The sequence below is a fragment of the Sciurus vulgaris genome, assembly GCF_902686455.1.
Source record: "Sciurus vulgaris genome assembly, chromosome: 12".
In the NCBI taxonomy this organism is placed as follows: domain Eukaryota; kingdom Metazoa; phylum Chordata; class Mammalia; order Rodentia; family Sciuridae; genus Sciurus; species Sciurus vulgaris.
The window spans coordinates 20,537,293-20,560,125 of record NC_136473.1 but is presented as its reverse complement, the minus strand read 5'-3'; the positions used below and the strand labels follow the sequence as shown (position 1 = coordinate 20,560,125).

Below are 22,833 nucleotides of genomic sequence, written 5' to 3'. Positions count from 1 at the left end.
CTTGGGTATCTCTGAAAAAGGCCTGAGAAACAATATTCTCAAGGCTTTGCCCCCAGGGAATGAAGTGTGATCTGTGATCTCTACCAACTGGTTGAGGCTGAAGAAGAACAGATAAATATTTTTTTCTTTTTTATTCGGAATTAGGGCTCTGCCTAACAGGGGAGGGTTAGGTCTATCCAGGGTACTCTTTGTCCGTAATGTTCCCAGAGATCTCCAGCAATTCAACTCCCCAAGCCTAATATTACAACTCAGAGACATTCCAAGCAGATCTTTGATAAAATAAAAATATATAGATTCAAATGGAGTCCCAGTTATTTTTAAGAGCTCTCTTAATAGGGGCTTTTAGAAAGATTTTGTTTTGTAAGAGCCCCGAAAATTGGAAAAAGTAAAATAATTATATGAGACACTGGCTTCTCTAACTTAAGAGAATGAGAAATCAAAACACATATGAAATGAACTTTGTTGGACTTGACCAAGGAACCAGACAATATCTATAACAGTGAATATTCAGTGTAATCTGATTTGTCATAGGCAAAGAAATGGCTATGGTGTAACCATCGGATTTTGGGGTAAATTTTTCTAATGTGATCTTTTTCTAGAGCCAGGAGGAACTCAGATTTGAGGGGGAGACTTATTCCTACTTGACTGCTTTTTCAGCCTCAGGACTTAAGAGTTCCTGGCCTGAGTTTGGAACAAACATGACTAACTGTTTCTAGATAAATCACTTGTTCATAGGGACAAGTTGACTGAGGAGCTAGTAGAGACCTGGAAGGATGTTTCTAGAACCAATCAAGGAGAACCAATCAAGGAGTCTGTTGGGACCAAAGACTTCCCAATGACTTCCCCCAAAGAGTTCTCAGGGTTTTTTGCCAGAACATTATGAATCATAAGGACAAGAAGGAAATTGTTCTCTACTCAGTGATAAATCAAGGTTGAACCCATATTTAGTCTGATACTTTACTCATAGGAATTCTTGAGTTGAAGTTGAATAACTTTTTCATTCTAAAGTAGAAGCTGCAACTTAACCACCTTCACTTCTAAATGATGCATTTTCTTCATTGATTGATAGACCCTACCTGGAGCTTTGGCAACTACTAAACCTAAGCTGTAATCTGAGAACTCAATAGATCCATGGTCTGTAGGCAGAATAGAGATGTCTGGAGCCCTTCTCTCCTTGATGCATTAAATAGCTTTTAGGCTTTAAAACAGAACAAAAATCTATTGTTTACATAAGGCCTCTGAGAGCTTTTGAAGAAGTTTTGCAGACTCTGTTCTTAGCTGTAATATGTCACTGTGAAGAACTCTCTCCTAGAGAGAGTGCCTGTTTCTTAAAATGACCAGTTTGTGAATTTCATTCTACTGTCCCTCCCGCTCCTACCCAAATAAAAGAAACAGCAAAGGTGCAAGATGACTGGGTTAATGCCCAAGGACGGGAGAATTTGCTTGACAAATAGCATCCTTTGCTTGAGAGTTCAGATAAAAATGAGGAGGACTGAATAAGAGTTGAACAACTGAGAGATCACTAAGCATATTGTGGATATCTCATCTGTGGGGTAGGGTGGTGTATACCCCTCTACATGGCAGGAGGTCTGGAGGGTGGACATCATATCATGCTCAACTCTGTGCTGTTGGCCTTACCTGAGTGCCTTTGGGGCACAAGGTCTGAATTGTAGTATCTAGAGTCAGAGATGAGTCTGACACACTTGAGAAAAACAGATATTTGTATTATCAGTGAAATAAATGTGTCTGTAATGACTTTAGCTCTGGAAGAAGAACTCCCTGATGCAGAGGACATGAACGTCAGTCATGTGACACGCCATGTGACCCTCCACCCAGAGAATGCAGACAAGCCCCAGGAGACACCACATGGCTTTCCGTGTGCTGCTCTCTTCCAATCTTTGTCCCATTTTTGTGCTCTGATCCGTGCCCCAGAATTCAAGGGGACCCCTTGAATCTCTGTTCTTACTCTGGCTCCAGGGACCAAAGTCTTATCTTCCCCGAAGTGTTTCAACACAGTATAATCCCTAGGTCAGCTGCACTGATGTAAAAGCCCTTCATTGGCTGCTCTGGCTGGCAGGGTGTTGGTTAGTGTGCCCCTCACTCCACCCCTACCCCGACCCTATCCTGGGCTTGGCAACTTCCCAGTTGCATGCTTGTCACTCCCTCCAGCAAAAATTCATATTCAATCTGCCTTCCCTTTTCCTTTGATACTGTCCAACCCTAGCCTCTTCCTAAGCTGGTCCTTGCCCCTCCCTTAGCCCATACCTGTGAAGACAAACTGATTTAAGCACCCAGAGCACCCTGGCTCTTAAAGCAGAGCTGATTTATTTGGGGTGCATTGATTAAAGAAAAAGGCAGCATATTCATTTTCCCTACTCCCTGCTTATCAGATCAGTATTGCTTAGAATAGATGCTCCTTTTGACTCTGTTGGGAGCCTGGTTAGCGGAAAGCAGGAGAAGCAAATTGAATCTCAGGGCATCCTCGAAATCGCAAGATGCAGCATGTCAATCATGGCAGCCAGCCCCTGCTTGGGACCAGGGGATGGACCTGTTTGTAGTTCTTTTCCTTGTTTTTGTCATCAGAAGAGCTGATTTGCTTCTTACCAATCCACTCCCCCAGAGGTTGCTATCTTAGAAGCAAGGAATCACTTTTAATTGGTTTGTTTACTTCTAAGTTCCACTCATTAGAGGCAATGTTTCACTTATATTTGGTTCAACTACTTTCTCTTGCTTAGTAGAGCAATGTTTAGCAACATTAAAATTAAACCAGTTTTGCAGTTAGCATCTCCTGACAAATCTAATTCATTTCAAACTCTGTGTTCCAAATTTAAATATACTCAGGGTTTATTAAACATCCCAACCTGTCTTTTAGGATAAAGGATACTGTAACATCTGTTTCTGGTTCAGGAGCAGCATCGCTGCTAGATAATATAAGAAGATTTTTAATATAGTTCAGGGTGACCCTCCTAGGATGTGGTGATCTCCCATCTCAAGCAGAGACTGGGAGTGAGCAGGGCAGACTGGCCTAGTTCCAAAACCCTATAATCAAACTGAGTGGGTGTTTGTTTCTCTTTTATTCCCTTCCTTATTTTTTAAATGGTATCTTTTTGGTTTTTTAGATCTGTTCTTTGTCAGTAGCTGCTTCAAATCCATTTCGGAAAGAGGCAGCTTTGAACATCAAGTGGGAGAGCACGGGTGTCATGTGCTGCAAGCAGAGCACGCTGCTGTCTCTACTCACTGCTGCACAATTTCGGTGACTCTCCAGGACAGAGTCCGTCTCTCTCTTCCTCTCCCACTTTCTCTCAGGGGTGTTGACAGCACCTAGAGTGTGTCTGTCTCTTTAAACAATCCCAGGGTTTACTTTCCACCTGTCATTTGTGATTCAGGGTGATCCAGAGGAATGACAGGCAAATCAGAATGAGAAGTTCTCGAAAAATAACACAAACTGGAAACCTTGAAAATCTTTAAACCACATGATTTCCTTCCAGAGTTTTAAAATAAGTGATTAGTTGTTCAACTCATTTGGAGACCATTTTCACCAGGCCATTGAGACCATTTCATAATAGGAATTTTTGTTTTTCTTTGCATCCACAGTCATCTGTCTTATGAGAATGCACTTCATTTCTGCTTTAATTTTACTTATATTTCTTATGATAGTCTAAAATCACAAACTGGCATTTTTTTTTTCCTTTGGTTTAATCCATTCGGATTTTAGTTAGGATCAAATAATATTTGTGAAAGAGCCTGGGATCAAAATTAAATATTTTGAAGCATCATACAAAGCATTGACTTTCCATAAAGTACAATCACTTCATTTTTAAAAAATTGTTTTTGACTCGGATGGGCGGGTTATGTATTTCCCTTTTAGTTGTTCATTTAAAAATTTAAAAATAATTTGATACATAGTTGTTTTCACTCAAAAAGGACACAACTAGTTACAATTCTAGAACGTCATGATTCAGACAACATTGACAACTTGAACTGAGTAAGAGGACCAAGAAGGCAGTTTGGTGTAATAAAAGTATTTGTGCCAGAGGTTCAAGATCCCTGGGTTAATGTCATTGGCACTGTTTGTTTCTGGCTGTGTATCTTTAGACCAATAGCTAAACCCCTTTGATCTAAGTGACTTTATCAGTAAAAGGAGAGAAGAGGGATGGTTAATTTCTGAGTCATTTCGAACTCTCATTAACTATGATCTTATGACTAAAATTAAAGGCCATTTAATTTCATTCTAGTCTTTGCAGATTGCTCATGTCATTTTATTGCTTCAAGTACAGAATTCAACCTAAGAATAGAGAACATAATATCTCGTATGTACTAACAGCTGCAAATGCTATTTGCAGAGTTTCGCCTTCTCTCCCATCAGTTCCAATTTGCCTGATATGTGAGCTCTGATAACATCCGGACCCCAGCCCCTCCTCTCCAGCTTGCCTCCCCTCCTCCCCAGCCTGCCTCCTCTGTCTTTTCTCACTGGAATTATCAATATGTCCTAGGACTAGACTGGGTGGTACCATGTTCCCCAAGGAGGGGACCACCTTGTCTTGGTCCCCTGCTTTCAGGTCCGGCATGATTCCCTCCGCTGCCTCTCCCTTACATGCCTTTCAATTAGGCATCACGTGTGGATTCAAGTTCTAAAAAGGGATTAGTAGATTTCACCGAAAAGACCATGCACACCAGCCTCCATCTACCCAGCCCGCTGCAGCACAAGACAAAGGGCCTCAGGCCATGGAGCTCTGCCGCTTAGAGGGTGGATTGACTTTGGGAAGAAAAGAGCTCATCTACAGATAAGGTTCTCAAGGTTTTGGTTGTTCTCCAAAAATCTATGAACTCAGGGTGCAGTGTTTGAGACCAAAAGAAGGGGACATTTAGATGAAAAGAAAATTCTGAGGAAGATAATATAAACTGTGAGGCACAGATTAAGATATTTATAAACTAGTCTTATGTTCAGTGAGACCAGTAAAAGAGAGATTCTGTACGAAAAGTGGAGAAAATTGTACTGTCACTCGACTGACACAAAGCAAAATAGTTTGACAAGCATTTAGTAAGTGCCAGCTGTCTACTAGGCTCTGGTCCAGAGATTAGAGACCAATTAGTCAGTCTCTTCTCAATAAGTTTATATAGTCTGATAGAAGATTAATACATGAAGCATCATTGCATAATTTCAGTAAGGTATAGGCAAATCTATGATCTCAAATAGAGAATTTTACAGAAACATGAATTAGGAAAAGATTTAAAGACATTATGTGAAGGGAGTAGGAAAAAAGAAAACAGCATAACCAGAAACTGAGGTATGGAAAGAAGGCGGAATTCTCAGGAAACTCTGTGGAGTTTGGCTGGCTGAAAATGCGAGATAACAGTAGCTGGAAGTGAGAACAGAGAGACACAGAAGATGCAGAATTCTCCTCTGCATGCCTTTGTGAGGAGCTGGAACTTTATCCCTAAGGGAAGAGGGCCCATGGAAGGATTTTAATTGGAGAACTAAGATGACCTGATTTGCCTGCTAGAAAAGAAATCTCTCTGAGAGCCACGTGGAAGCTGGATTGGAGAAGGGCAAGACCAGAGGCAAGGAAACTGGTTAGGAACGTGATTCCAGAGGCGAGTGTGTGCACTGATCATGTCTGTGAATCTAAACATGACCTTGTCCCTCATGGATAAGTGTAGGCTGTTCTCCTGGTCATTTTAAAAAATGTTTTTATTAATTAACTGTAGTTGTACAGTGATGGTTTTTTTGATGTTCAAAGAAGTCACATTTGTGCTCAAAAAGGACTATTTACAGTCACTTGTATTTACTTAATTCAGTATATTAATGACTTTAAACCAAGTACCTAGTTTCTTCCTTGAGCTTGAAAGTTCTGCTTATATACCTTTTTTATTCACTCTAACCAAGCTGGCTTATAAGACAAACACTTCCTAAACTTTCTAATCATTTAGCTAAATCTCCTTAAGCACTTAAACTTATTAACCCTGAAAATCTAATAATTCAAAAGTATTAATGTAGTAAATCAAGTCACCTTACACATTTGAAGGTAATTTCTGATCAAGTTATATTTTTCAAATTAAAACCATAAGTGTCATATCAAATAAGCATTTAAGTCACAAAAATTGTCAGATTATTTACTATGTCTCTGATATTTTTAAAGGTCTCAAACATTTTGAAATAAACAAATGATCCACAATTATATATCTTCTTCATATATTTAACAAAAAAACATCCATACTGTATTAGTTTACTAGGGATGACATAACAAAGTACCACAGTCTGAGTGGCTTTAACAATAGGAATTTATTGTTTGAAGCACAGGAGATTAGAAGTCTCAAATCAAGATGGCAGTGGGTTGGCTCCTGAGGACTGTAATGGACAATCTGTTCTTTGCCTCTAGAACCTAATGGTTCTCTGATGACCCTTGGCATTCTTCATACTGCATATGCATCACTCAGCTCTCTGCCTTCAGTCATCTTCACATAGTATTCTCCTTGTGCGTGTGTGTCTTCATGGGGTATTCTTCTAAATGGACAGCAGTCCTGTTGGAATAGGGACCCAACCTATTCCAGTATGACCTTATCTTAACTGATTGCATCTGTAGTGATCCTGTTTCCAAATAAGGTCACATTCTAAGATACTGTATCTTAGGACTTTAACGTAGGAAATTTGGGGAACGCAGGTCAACCCAGAATGGGTGCTATGAATTTGATTTCCCTCAACACCTCTTCTTCCTTTTGTGTTTTCCTACGGTTAGGAGCTGAGGTTGAAAGTTCAGAACCATTCTTTGGGACAGGGAGTTTGAGACTTTGTCTAGCATCTAGATCCTGCTTATTCATATGGGTTTACCAACTTCAGAATGTTTAGGACCGGATAATTCTTTGTTGTGAGGTCTCTCTTGTGCAATGTAGATGGTTCAGAAGCATCCTTGACCTTCACCTTCTAGAGGTCAATAGCTTATAATAGCCTAAAATTTTAACTATCTCCAGACATTGCCAAATGTCCCCTGGGGGCAAAATCATTTCTCCCTCCCCACAACCTCTAGTTTAAAATCACTGTTGTAGAGGACTTTATTTTTTAATTTTTTAATTTTTTTTATTTTTATTAAAATCTTTTTTTATTTTTACAGACTGCATTTTGATTCATTGTACACAAATGGGGTACAACTTTTCATCTCTATGGTTGTACACCTTGTAGATTGACACCATTCATGTAATCATACATATACATAGGGTAATACTGTCTGTTTCATTCTACCATCTTTCTGTCCTCCACTCCCTTCCACTCCATTTTCCTCTATGCCTGCCAAAGTTCCCTCATTCAAGACCTTCAAAGAAAAAAAAAAAAAGACCTTCAAAGAAGAGCTCATTCCAATACTTCTCAAAGTATTCCAGGAAATAAAAAAGGAGGGAACCCTACCAAACTCATTCTATGAAGCTAATATCACCCTCATACCCAAACCAGACAAAGACACATCAAGGAAAGAAAATTTTAGACCAATATCCTTGATGAATATAGATGCAAAAATCCTTACCAAAATCCTGGCAAACTGTATCCAAAAACATATTAAGAAGATAGTACACCACGATTAAGTGGGGTTCTTTCTGAGAATGCGAGGTTGGTTCAACATTCATAAATCAATAAATGTAATCCATCATATCAATAGACTTAAGGATAAGAATCATATGGTTATTTCAATTGATGTAGAGGATTTTAATCCAAGTCACAGGTTTGGACCATTTCTCACAGTTGTGCTCTGTCCTGTCTGTCAATGGGCCATAGCAAGCTCTGCATTTCAGCTGGTATTTAGCTGTGTGACCCAGTGCATCACACACTCCTCTGGGCATCTTTCAGGTATCATTCCTATCCAGTTTTCATCAGAGCCTCTTTGAAAAATCTATGAAAATTTGGGTAGGTAACATTTAAAATTCCATATACAAACAAACCTCTCCACTCTTTGACAGTATTTAGCCTTTCCTCCTTATGCTTTTTGATGAAATGCCACCTTGTTATCTGTACTCAGGTTCATAGACAATAGTTTTATATTCATTATATTAATCACATCTTTATCAGAAAAAAAGCACATTTTGAAATTAGACATGAAATAAAATCAGATCATAATATTAAAAAAACTAGAAATCAACAGTAAGAAAAATAACAGAAATAAACAAAATTAGAAGTGAAAAAAGAGATAGCACTGGAGACACTTCTGAAACCCAGAGGACCACTATTTTGAAAATTTATACTCTAATAAACTGGAAAATCTAGAAGACATTGACAATTTTCTGGACACATAGGATCTACCCAAATTGAACCAGGAAGAGATAGAAAACCTAAGCAGATCAATAACAAGTAATGAAATTGAAATAGAAATGAGAAGTCTTCCAACAAAGAAAAACCCAGGACCAGATAGATTCTCAGCTAAGTTCTATCAGACTCTTAAAGAAGAACTACTACCAGTCTTTCTCAAATTATTTCATGAAATTGAAAGGGAGGAAGCATTCTGAAATACATTCTATGAAGCCAGTATTACCCTGATACCAACATCAGACAAAGACCCATCTAGGAAAGAAAAGTATAGATCAATATCCCTGCTACACATAGATGCAAAAATTCTTAATAAAATATTATCAAACTGTATTAAAAACATATTAAGAAAACAATACAGCATGATCAAGTGGCTTTCATCCCATTGATGCAGGGTTGATTCAACATATGCAAATTAATGAATGTAATTCACCACATAAATAGAATTCAGGACCAGAATCACACAGTCATCTCAATAAATGCAGAAAAAGTATTTGATAAAAATCCAACACCCATTGGAGAAACTAGGGATAGAAGAAATTTATCTCAACATTATAAATGCTATATGTGATAAATCCAAAGCCACCATTATACTGAGTGGAGAGAAACTAAAAGCATTTCCTCTAAAATCAGGAACAAGACAAGGCTTTCCACTCTCACCTACCACCTTTGTTCAATGTAGTTCTCCAAACTCTATCTAGAACAATCATTCAAGAGAAAAAAAGTAAAGAAATACAGGAAAAGAAGACGTCAAACTATCTCTATTTGCTGATGACACGATCCTATATCTAGAAGACTCAGAAAACTCCACCAGACTTCTAGATATGATAAATGAATTCAGCAAAGTAGTAGGAGAGATCAACATTCATAAATCAATAGCATTCCTATACTCCAATAGCAATTTCATCTGAGAAAGAAATCAGGAAAACCATCCCATTGACATAACCCTAAAAAACAAAAACAAACCTTGGGAATTAATGACCAAGGAGGTAAGAAAAAAAAAAATCTCTACAATGAAAACTGTAGAAAACTGCAGAAAGAAGTTGAAGAAGACCTTAGAAGATGGAAAGACCTCCCATGTTCTTGGACAGGCAGAATTAATATTGTCCAAGTGGTCATACTACCAAAAGCAATATACAAATTCAATGCCATCTCCATAAAAATACTAATGGCATTCTTCATAGAACTAGAAAAAAAAACAGCCTTTAAATTCATTTGGAAGAATAAAAGACCCAGAATAGTCAAAGCAATACGGAGCAAGAAAAGCAAAGCAGGAAGCATCACAATACTTAATCTCAAATTATACAACACACTCTAGTAACAAAAACAGCATAGGATTGGCATAAAAATACACATGAAGACCAATGGAAAAGAATATAAGACACAGACAAACCCATATACATGCTCACGGTCATCTAATAAACTTGACTAAGAATCCAAAAACACACGTTGGGGAAAAGGTAGTTTTTGGTGCTAGAAACACTGTGTATCCATATGTAAAAGAATAAAACTAGATCCCTCTCACACTGCACAAAAACCAAATCAAAGTGGATCCAAGACTTAGGAATTAGACCAGAAACTTTGTGTACTAGAAGAATCAAACAGGGCCTGCTCTCATGCCATCATATCATTGCAGAAACCAACTTCCTCAACAAGACCCGTAAAGCTCAAAAAATAAACCAAGAATCAATTAATGGGATGCCATCAAATTAAAAAGCTTCTGAACAGCAAATGAAACAATTAAGAGCATGAAGAGAGGGCTTAGAGAATGGGAGAACATCTTTGCCAGTTACTCCTCAGAAAAAGGATTAATAACCAGAATATACAAAGAACTCAAAGACCTTAACATCAAGAAGAACAACACAGTCAAGAAATGGGCAAAGGAACTAAACAAATACTTCTCAAAAGAGAAACACAAATAACCAACAAATATTTTTAAAAATGTTCAACATTTGTAACAATCAAGGAAATGCAAGTCAAAGCTACACTAATGTTTCATTTCACACTAGTCAGAATAGAAATTATCAAAAATACAAATAATAAATGTCAGTGAGGATGTAGAAAAAAGGTACATTCATATATTGTTAGTGAGACCACAAATTAATACAACCACTCTGGGAAGCAGAATGGAGATTCCTCAAAAAAGTAGGCATGGAGTTACCATATGACCCAACTATCCTACTACTTGGTATTTACCCAAAAAACTAAAATCAACATACTATAATGATACAGCCACATTAATGTTTATAGCAGTACAATTCACAATAACCAAATTATGGAACCAGACCAGATGCTCATTTGTAGATGAATGGATTAAGAAAACGAGGTATATATACACAATGGAGTTTTACTCAGTCATAAAAAATGAAAGTATGGCATTTGCTGGTAAATGGATGGAAATGGAGAATAGCATACTGAGTGAAATAAGTCAGACTCAAAAAATAAAGGGTCACGCTGGGCATGGTGGCGCCATGCCTGGGATCCTGGCAGCTCAGGAGGCTGAGGCAGGAGGATCAAGAGTTCAGAGTCAGCCTCAGCAATGGTGAGGTGCTGAGCAACTCAGTGAGACCCTGGCTCTAAATAAAATACAAAATAGGGCTGGGGATATGGCTCAGTGATCAAGTGCCCCTGAGTTCAATCCCTGCTACCCTCAAAATTAAAAATAATTTTTAAAAAGGGTCAAATGGTTTCTCTCACATGAAGAAGTCAGAGAAAAATAAGAGAAAAAGTAGGTGGGGGATCAGATATCATAAAGATATAAAGGAGTTCAGTGAAGTAGAAGAAGGAGATTGAGAGGCAGGGAGGAGGGACTGGAAAGGGGAAAAAATGCAGAATGAATTTAACAAAATCACACTATGTGTGTATATAAATATACCACAGTGACTTTCAATTGTATGTAAATGTATAAAGCATCAATCAAAAATAAATAAGAAAAAGGAAGATCAATGGAATAGAGGTAGGAAAATAGAGGGAGGGAGGAGGGGGAAGGAAAGCAGGGACACCTGGGACTGAAGTGGAGCAAAGCAAATTCCATGCACCTATGAGTTTATCAAAATGAACCCAACTCCTGTGTGTAACTGTAATCCTCTAATAAAAATAATTACTTGAGTCTCTTTGGTGATGGTCAGCCACAGAGATGATGAGTTGTCGGGTCACAGATGACTCAACTGGTCCCTTGGTCAAGACCATGCCTGTCACTGAGGCCAGGCTCCTTTGCTGCCCAGCCACCTACCTGCAAGCCACACTGAGCCATGGCCTTGTTTTCTGTCATTTGAACCTACAACTTCAGTCCAATTCAGTGCTATTACAGAACAGCAGGGAGAGCTGCACAGTTCAGAAAAATTTTGCAGTCGTGCTCACAAACAATTGATAGGAATTAAGTACCTTGATTCAGCATGTACTTTCCTATAGTGAATCTCTAAATGCTGTCAAAAATACAACTTTGGGAGTGTGTACACCTTGACTTTCTAATCTGTAACAAACACACGCAAAGTTTTGAAACAACAGTCTTCCACAACCTGTTGAAAGGAATATTCCTATTATGGATTATCCATGAGGCCCAAAGTTTCCTCGAGCTAAAAAACAATACAGCAAATGTCAAATTTGTATTAATTTCTCCATCTGAAAACCATTAAAGCCCATGCCAGCCACTTCATTAGAAGAGATGCATATTGCAGATGACATTTCCTTACCAGGAGAATTTTCTTGGAAAAGTGATTCACATCCTGTCTCTTGGCATATCTAAAATATACCCCAATCCATTTGCTTCCTTCCATCTTCTCTTTCCAGTCAAAATCACCATCATCTCTCACCCAGACTAGTAGCCTCCTGACTCTCCATCTTGCCCCTGTCCATTAACTCCACACAGTGGCCATACTCACCAATGTAAAATAGGAGAGCTGAAGGTGCCGTCTGCTTTGAAATCCCCAGTGGCTTTGCTGCTGCAGTAATTAGAATAAAATCCAAACCCCAGGGAGCCTGGGTGATCTGGCCTGTGCTCATGTCTCCTCGTACCACTCTTCCCCTTCACTCTCCCTCCTCCAGTCCCTCACTGATCTTCCTTCTTTTCTCAAGGAAGGGCTTAGCTCTTGTTCCCTCTGCCTGGAGTGGTCTGATTCCACTTCCCTTTGTGGCAGGCTCCTTCCTGTCATTCAGGCTCCAGTTTCAGTGTGACCTGGGCTGAGGGCAGCCTTCCCTGACCTCCAACTGGAAAGCCTCTCCCCCAAGTCACTCTTCATTGCGCCTTTCTGTTTTATTTTCTTCATCAGCTCTTTCAAGCATTTCTGAAGGTGTCATGTTTATCTATTTGCTTACTTTTATTGTCTCTCTTCTTGTACAGTTTCCTCTTTTGAACTTGCAACTTCAAATCAGTGTTTTATTACAGAACAGCAGAGAGAGGGAAGTGAAAATCTTTGGTCTTCCTTCTGCTGAATTCTCTGTAACTAGAACATGCCTGGCATAAAATATAGGCTTATTGGACAAGTGAATGGAGATCAACAAAGTATGCTCAACAAATATATTTATTTAAAAATTTACATATTCATTAAATATATTTATGTGTATACTATTTATGAATGAATAAATAACCCTAAAGATATTTTTTTCATAGCCAACTTTCATCTTGACTTGGAATGTCAGAGTGAGTGAAATATCAGTTTTTTAAGTGTAGGAACTGGGCTAGAATCAATGCATCAACTTGAAAAAACAATAAAGGATTTTGTCTCTTCACCTGACTTCACCAGGAACACAGTTGGAATAAGACCTAGAATTATCATAGGTTCCTAATCAAAATTCCTCCAGTACCTTCAAAAAGAGTCATACATATGTGCCTCTCTGAATGTTTTCAATATACATTATTTAGAATTTATGTTAAAGAGTGCATTTATGTTAAATTTTTGAATTTATGTTAAAGAAGTGATAACAACTATAAAATGTAAACTATGGTCCAAAGTTTTCAGGTCTATCCTGAAGCCACGTATATCTATTGACTTGGGTGACAGGATCTTTAGATTTTTCTTAACTTACTCTTCTTCATTCGTACACATAGCCTCATTGTTAAATGATGTCATGAAAATGTCCATAGGTAACAACCACACTAAGTTCTGAGGTTTCATGTGGATAGATTTATCTATAACCTAATAAATATTTGTTTCCTCTGAGAGTTTATTTCTATTTTTTATTCACATTTTCATTCATGAAATATTTGGGGTACTTCCTAGGTAAAGGACCCTGTTGTCCCCTCTGAATTCAGAATAGGGAATAAGGCCAAACCTACATGGATCTTGCCTACTTGCATCTCTTAGTCTGACGCTGTAGTCTGTGGGAGGACCTGTCAAGTTGGAACCTGAGTTGAGGCTTTTTTCTCCAGCTGTCCCTAGCCACAGACACCGCCTTGCTGCAGTCAGGAGAAGAATGATGCTCACTTAAATTTCTGTGGTGTGTTTCAGCAACTCGGAAGTGTATACAGTATACTCGCTGCCATCTTGAACATTGGAAACATTGAATTTTCTTCTGTGGCAACTGAACACCAGATTGACAAAAGCTACATTTGCAATCATGCAGCTCTGGAGAACTGTGAGTTTTATTATCTTCTATTCAAAACTGAACTTTCTCAATTCTTATATGGTGTCACATAAGGGTAATTTCAAGCAATTGTGCTTATATGGAATCCTTAAGAGGATACTCAGATTTAATTTGTGTAAAATGAAATTTTAAAAGTCCATTACTTTAAATCAGATCTTTATGCATGTGAACTGATTACTATAGAAAACACTTCTGAACATAAAGCTTTTTTTTATACTCGACTGTTAGGAGCTATTTATATTTTAATGTGAAAACATAGAAAATATAGATAAAATTTAGTTAATTGATATGAAAAAGAATTAAAGTTGTCATTTAAAACATTATCATTTTAAAAGTAATAAAACTTTTGTTTTATTCCTGGATGAATTTTGTATACCCATTTATCCTGGGTTAATTAATTTTTCAGTTATTTAGCACACAAAAGCACATCATGGTACTTGCTTCAAATCAAGTTTTAATAGCAGAGGTTGATGAATTTTTCCCAATAATATAAGTTAGCCCACTGATACCTCCAGTGGCATAGCTTTTTCCTACTTGGAAGATACTCTATTCTTTATTTATGATATTGGCATATGTCCCCATAATTTCTTATTTAAGTTCCAGTCATAACCTGATGTATCATGATACAGATTTTCATGTATGTATTTTTTTCCTGAATTATACTTATTGTGGAACAGAATCAGATGTTTCAGGATAATTTCAGAGGACTGAATGTGAAACTCTCCTGATCAAAACCTGTCCTTAACATTGTCATTTGTGTCCTATTGTGCATTTGGAACAAATTGATAATACAGCAGATCAAGGGTTTGAGGTTTGCATGTAGTGATTGGCATCTACCTGGAAACCTTGAGGAAACCTCTTCTGATCTTCCATATATAAACAAATTTCACTGGAGCATGAGATAAGAAGTTATCAGAAGTGAAAAAAAATTACCAGACAACTCCACTGATAAAATTAAATTATCACCGAATGCTCAAAATTGGAAGCATTGTCAGCATCCAACAGAAATGAGATGCAATAACGTTAGGTGGTTGGGTTAGCTTTCTGCTGCTGTGACAAAGATTTGAGAAAAATCAGCTTAAAGGGAAGAATGTTGTGTTTGGGCTCATGGTTTTGGAGGTTTTAATCCATGGTTGACTGACCCATTATTTTGGGGGCTGTGGCAAGGTAGGACATCATGGCAGGGAGCATGTGATGAAGCAAAGCTTCTGGTCATGGTGACCAGAAAGGAAAAAGAGACAGAGGAAGAGACTGGGGTCCCAAAATCCTCTCCAGTAGCCCATTCCTATGGTATAACTTGCTTCTACTAGGCCCCACCTCTGAAGGTTCCTCCTCCTCTTAATAGCACTGCAGACTGACCACTAATCCTTTAGTACATGGGCTTTTGGGGGACATATAAGACATTTAAGATCCAAACAAAAATAGTTGTAGATAAGAATACACTTACAAGGAACCAAACTAAAAAATGATTCTGACGATTGAGAATCTGGTTCTATATAGCAGGAGAGTCGTAGCTCATAGATCAAAAATGGTTAATATTAATAAGAATAGAACTAAAATTAATTGAGTCACTTTATGAAGAGCCACTTAGGGAATAGAGAAATTTTGCTAATTCACATTAAAATTGTTTATAGTTAAAGATAATTGTCTCCAAATGAAAGCCACATTCCCAAATGGTGTCACAAATGCACTGTTTCAATCAACCAGTGGCTGGTTCTGTCTGTACTACTCTCCTATAAATGTCTATCAAATTTGACTACTTCTCTTGATCTTCACCGTTCTCATCAAGACAACATCCAAGCTTCAACTGTCACCTCTTACCTGAACTAAGTGGCCTTCCAACTGTTTGCTCTATGTCAAGAACCGATCTTCTCCAGGTCATTTGCCACAGTTCATTAAAACACCACTTAACTGATGTGTTGGTGGGTTCTCCATCTCCCTCTTCTCCTCCTTCCACCTACCTCCTTCCCCTGTCTCCCTTTCCTTCTCTACCTCTCTCTTCCCCTCCCCTTTCCTCTCTTTCTCTTCCTTTTTCTCCCTCCCTCTTCCCATTTAAACTGCTTGATTAACCTCCCATTTCTTCTGGATAAAGATCATCGAGATTGGAACTGTGTTTTCAAAATATTGTACTTAGCAATGTGTCCCCAGGTGAGATGCCTGGCCAGTAGCAGACACTAGATAAATATGTCAGCCGAATGGGCAATATGGAAATAGAAGTAGACAGACAGATTGGTGGGAGACTGTGTTCAGAAAAAGATCCTACTAAAATTACCAAAAATGGCATTACAAATCAGTGGGGAATCAGTAGGGACAACCAACTGACTACCATTTGGGAGAGGAGGTATTTGAATCCTTCTCAAACATCACATATCAAAATGAATTCTAAATGTACATCAATTTAAACACAAAAATCATCAGCATACCAGATGAAATGCATTCATATAATCCTGATGTGAGAGACCTCCATGAAGAAGTTTATGTTCAGATAACCAAAAGCAGAAATGATTTTCTTAAAAAATGGCTATTTGACTCCCTAAAAATTGAAACTATTTTATAGTAAATAAAGCAAAAAAGGAAATTGTCATGCAAATGAAAATGAGAGAAAATATTTGCAACAAATATATCAAAACATTACTCTCTTTTAAGTTATAAAGAACTCTTATAACTTGGGAAAGACTGAACATGTCAATGCAAGAAGGCAGTTTACAAAATAATAACCACAAATAATGAATAAAAATGAAAGAAAAAGTGTTCAGCTTCACTAGGAATCAATTAAAACCAAATATTAAGAAGTTGATTTTTTTTTTTTTCCTCTCGAATTGGCTGTTTTTAAAATCCATGGTATCCAAGCAATTGTGTTGAAATTCTTGGTCTTTCATTTGAGTGATGAGTGTAATTGATCCAGTTTTTGAAAAACACTTAAGTAATAAATGTCAGAAAGCTTAGAGATGTTCAGATAGTTTGAATAGATGCAAATGTTCATGCCCAAAATATTTATCCCAGTATTTTTATCATTATGAACATATAAAAACAACCTAAACATCCAACAACTTAAAAATAATTTATATATTATAATACATGTCAGAATATTATGCAGCACATTAAAATCATATTTTAACAATATTCATCAAAATTAGCAATGTTTAAGATGTTTTATCAAGATGAGGTGTACAGAATAATGGCAGTAAACATGTCACAAAGGAAAGAAATGAAGAATGTTAACTTTGATGGTAAAATTTCTTCAGTGATCCTATATTACTTCTACAATGTAAAAAAAATATTTCATTTAAGATAGAGTTTCATAATCTTAGCCACATAACCCAGTAATATCAAGGTTACTAAAGTAAATTCAAAATGCTCAAAATATTTTAAAAAGAAAGCAACTGACTTGAAAACTTATCCTGTCATGTAGTAATTTTGGTTAAAATTATGTACATTCACTGGGTTTTAAGCATTACTAATTTTAAATGATATTTATTTATCATTAAATGTTTTTAAAAATGCTAGTTCAGGCAACAAGTTTTTTGTTTTGTTTTTGTTTTTTTGCCGGTGCTGGGGATTGAACTCAGGACCTTGTGCACACTTGGCAAGCACTCTACCACTGAGCCATATCCCCAGTCCAGGCATCAAGTTTTAACAAAATTTACTAATTTTGAAATATGAAGCTAAGAAGAATCCTAGTAAGAGATACATGATTGTCAACATTTAAGTGTATGCTCTTTCAGTTGTAAACTGCAGAAAGTAGTTCTTACCTGCTTGTTTGGGTATACCATCCCCCAAGACTAAGTAACCTTTCAATTAATTTCTACATTTCAAAAATAATTATATAATAATAGTATCAAATATATGAAAAAGTGTTCAACATCTGTAGTAATTAGAGAAATGCAAATTAAAACCACTGTAAGATTTCATCCCACTCCAATTAGAATGGTTGTTATAAAGAATGCAAGCAATAATAGATGCTGTCATGGATGTGGGGGAAAAGGCACACTTGTACATTGCTGGTGGAGTTACAAATTGGTGCAGCCACTCTGGAAAGCAGTATGGAGATTCCTCAGAAACTTGGAAAGGGCCCACCTTTTGACCCAGTTATCCTCCTTGGTTTATACCCAAAGGACTTAAAATCAGCATACTACAGTAACACAGCCACATCAATGTTTATAGCAGCTCAATTCACAATAGTGAGATTGTGGAACCAACCTAGATGTCCTTCAAGAGATGAATGGATAAAGAAATTGTGGTATACATATACAATGGAATATTATTTAGCCTTAAAGAAGAATAAAATTGTGGCATTTGCAGGTAAATGAATGGAATTGGAGAATTTCATGCTAAGTGAAACAAGCCAATCCCAAAAAACTAAAGTCAGAATGTTTTCTCTGATAAGTGGATGATAACACATAATGGGGCCAGTAAGAGAAGAATGGAGGAACTTTGGATTGTGTAGAGGGAAATGAGAGTGAGGAGGGAGAGGGGGAAGGAAAGATAGTGGAGTGAGACAGACATCATTACCCTATGTACATGTACGATTACAGGAATGGTATGAATCTACATCGTGCACAACCATAGAAACAAAATGATGTACCTCATTTGTGCACAATGAATCAAATTGCAGTCTGTAAAAATAAAAATAAATAAAACTTTAAAAAAATACAAAAAGAAATTACACCAAATCTACTTACTGTGCTTTGAGATTAGTTAGCATAATTGATGAAGTTAGGTTTGACCACACATCAGTAAGCACTTCCTAGTGCAGCCACTTCACTCTGTCAGCCTGTTTGGTTTAGGGTATGTCAGAGTATACGGCAGCCACAGTCGGACCAGTGGAGAAGAAGAGAGAAAAATGATCCTGAAGAGACACAGGACTAGCGTTGAAGAGTAATTTAGTTGTATGCTATAAACTGTCCACATATTTATTTCATATCATCTGAAGAAGATGAATTAAGACATTTTCATATTTTGGAAGTGATCTCATTGACATGATTTCTACATCTATTTATCTTACAGCTGCCTCTTTGCTTTGCATTCAGGCAGATGAGTTACAAGAAGCTCTCACCTCCCACTGTGTGATCACAAGAGGAGAAACAATTATCCGACCCAACACTGTAGAAAAAGCTTCTGATGTCAGAGATGCCATGGCTAAAACTTTATATGGACGTCTCTTTAGTTGGATAGTCAATCGCATTAACAGTTTGTTGAAGCGTGACCCGTTGCCAAGGTAAAAATTTCTGTGCAAACTTTTTTTCCCCAAATATGGTCAGGTGATGCATCTATTTTGTAATTTTCAGATTTGTGTAAGTCCCTTTGAAGAGGTTTCTAATTGATATAATTTAATTATCAAAGTTTTATTTCAAGATACGCTTCATTTCCTAATAGTACCTCCTTATTTTGCCATGACTGTAAAAGTTTTTAGCTGCTGCAACATAAAAACTATAGCAACATGAATGATCACCAGTAGAATGTTATCTCTGGAAATGCAACATTACTATCAGTCAATGTTTTCCTTTAATCAGAATGTATACCATGAAGAATATACCATGTTATACTTACATAAAATGCCAATTCAGCAGTTCTCTGTTTTTGAGATTGAAATTAAATCTTAAAGGTAAAGGAAAACTTTTTTTCATTTTAATTCTCACTATAACACTGCAAGAGTAGGTATTATGACCTCTTATGACATTTGCTTCAGAAATGCACTAGAGAATGGCGGAGTGAGAATATGGTATCTCTGACCCTAGGTTTACAACCTTCCTAGTACATCATCTTAAAAATAATCTGTGGCATATACCTGTAATCCCAGCTACCTGGAGACTGAGGCAAGGGATCTCAAGTTTGAAGCCAACCCTGGCAACTCAGAAAGACCCTGTTTCAAAATAAAATACAAATTAAAGGTAATTGTAGCCATCATTGAGTGGATCATACATAGATGGAAGTCCCTCGCATCTACATCTAAAGCTCTGTTCTGGCATAAGTTACACAAATTTTAGAAATTTTGTGTGCTTTTAGAAAAGCCCAATGAATGCCTGCTTCAAGGCAACCTCATTCACATCTACTAGTTAAGCATTAAAGATCATTTTATACACTTTGCAAATATGCACTTTATTATTTTTCCACTAAAATATACCCCATAGTGTAGTATCCAAATTCTCTAAAAGATAATCTATTATTCCCTCCATGTTTTTAATCCCTTAAAATTACTTCTGTTAACTGCCTACTGAACTCTACCTCACCACAGCTGAGTTCACAAAGCACAACCCAGCTTGTCCCTGAGTTAATGATCACATTGGTTTGTAGGTTCATATGTAACCACCTTTATTATGTTAGGCACTCACATAAAAGTGTGAAAGTTCAGGAATTTTTTTCAATGTATATATACTCTACATAACGTAACTGAAATATTTAGAGACTTAACTTCACCTTGTTAGTTACCCTCTATCTGCATGTTTAGTACTAGATGGTACCCAGCAGAGTGATCTGCCAAAAATCCTACCATAGCCATCTGCTAACTGGTAACTTTCCTCTCCATACTCTAATGAAAACTATCCAAGGCTTAGACTTTTTAATAGAAAGTTTAATAAACTAAAGTAAATCTAATTGAAATTGTGTAGTTCAGTTCTGTCAAGATTTACACTGAAATTTCGGAGAACCCATTGTTCTATGCAAGGTCTTGCCATTAACTTGGGTGACTCTGAGCACATGACTGCATTTTTCTGGGTCTCTTCCTCATTTGCTATTATATAAGGGCACTGAATGACAAGACTTTGTGTTTTGTAGTACTGGTGATTGAACCCAGGGTACTCTACAACACTGTGCTATGACCCCAGCCATTTTAATATTTTGTTGTTGTTGTTGTTTGAGACAGAGTCTCACTAAATTGCCCAAATTGACCTTGAACTTGTGATCTTCCTTGCCTCAGCCTCCTAAGTAGTTGGAATTGCAGGTATGTACCACTGCCCCACCCCCAGCTAAGTTTTAATAGTTGATGGGCATCTTGGAGCCTTTTAAGAATCTCCTGAAAAATGTCTCTTGTTCTTCATTCCAAAATAAAAGATGTATTCATTTGTACATACCCACCAAAATATTTCACACAGTTGTGATTACATACCCCTTGAAGTCCAGTAGTAGATTCCATTTTAAGAATCCCTCAACTAGATTATCTCTAAAGTCCAGCTTGGCTTTAACACATTACAATGCAGTGAACTAAATACTTACCTCAGTGGTACCCTATCTGGCAAAAAGATTATAAAATAATAATGTTTTACTAAGCCAACATAAATATTAATGATGTGTATCTTACATTGACATATAATCACATAGAACAATACTTACTGTTCAAAACAGAAACTTTCAGAAATATGTGGCTCTCCTTCTCTCCAACCCGTCATACCTTTAAAGCACTCCTCACTCAGTGCACTCTCTCGCCAAATGTAGAAGTGCTCTCCAGTTACTAGCTGTCATTTCCAAATCACGTCCTCACAGCACTGATTGTGACTTATGCTAATAAATGGTGAACAGGAAGAGGAGCTTTTGTACTTCCTTTTTAAATGCACGTGGAAATAACTGTCAATGCATATATTTTTTGGTAGAGGAGCAAACTTTCTGACCAAGAAGCTCACCTCTAGTGAACTGAAGCAGACACATGGTATAGCAGAAAGAAAATGCATTTGAAATACTTAACTGTGAAATAGTATTTTAAAGCACTACAAGATCCTGTTCCCCCCCCCCAGGTTAGCATTTGTCCTGTATTAAAAAATTATAAGCAAATAATGCAAAATTAGATAGCAATTCTTCAACATAACTAAGATCATTTTAGTAAGATTTTAAAAATTGTTCTCCTAAAAATGAAAAACTAAATATAATCCTTAGCAGAAGTTTTGCTTTTCTGATATAGTTCAATAGAATATGTTTGCTGTGTTCTGAGTGCCTGCCAGGTTGTCCCTATGACTTATGATTCACTCAGGGCTGTGACTTTGTACTTACAACCCATAGATAAAACAATTTTTTTCTTTTGTTCATATAAGAGCATAGGAGTAGTTTCAGAAGTGCAAGGAAAATATTGTTCTATCTATATATTAAAATTAACGTTGCCTTCATTATCTTTATGTTCTATGGAGAGAAACTCTTCCAGTTAAGAAACTTTATGTCCTGAAGGTAGTTTCTTAGCTCAATCACAAATGAAAACTCTACTCTGCTTTGCTTTACCTTCTGAGGAAATAAGTAATAAGTCAAAATAACACCACTTTAATTTTTCAGTGGGAATGGTGATGAACTGAGCATTGGTATTCTTGATATATTTGGCTTTGAAAATTTCAAAAAAAATTCCTTCGAGCAGCTGTGCATTAACATTGCAAATGAACAAATTCAGTATTATTTTAATCAGCATGTGTTCGCATGGGAACAGGTAAGTTCAGGTACTTACACTAAAGATTCATGCATGTGTGTTATATGCATAATTGTATGGATGAAGCAGGGCCTAAACCACAGATTTAAAATCTGTCCTTAAAAAGACAAAGGAGGGCTGGGGCTGTAGCTCAGTGGTAGAGCGCTTAACCTCACCTGCATGAGGCACTGGGTTCAATCCTCAGCATCACATAAACATAAACACATAAAAAGATATTGTGTCCATTTACAACTAAAAAAAATTTTTTAAAGACAAAGGAAAGATTTTCTTTTCTCTATGTCCATAGTAAAAACAACAAAAACTAGTATGAATTCAGTGTGACTTCTTATATAATCTTAAAAGTCCTTCACTGAAAGTCATAACTCTTCTCCAGAACTTAGGAAGTTTGACCCTTGCAAACAAAGAAATTTCCTTGAAAATTTAAGTAAACAGGTGTGTCTAACCCTTTCTATTTCTGTAGAATGCATAGTTGAAATTCTGTCTGAAATTTCAATATCCATCTAAAATGGATTAAACTTCAGAATTTCCGTAGCTAGGCAACAGCACACAAGATAATGGATTT

General features: G+C 37.0%; 1 protein-coding gene across 1 annotated transcript in view; it reads left to right on the top strand.

The window, feature by feature from the left end:
* Positions 1-22,833, top strand: part of MYO3A (myosin IIIA) — a 224,368-nt gene that overhangs the window by 126,265 nt on the left and 75,270 nt on the right. Inside the window, 3 exon segments of the mRNA XM_079107812.1 lie at positions 13,735-13,861; positions 18,878-19,088; positions 22,124-22,271. Of these exon segments, the coding sequence (XP_078963938.1) occupies positions 13,735-13,861; positions 18,878-19,088; positions 22,124-22,271 (486 nt within the window).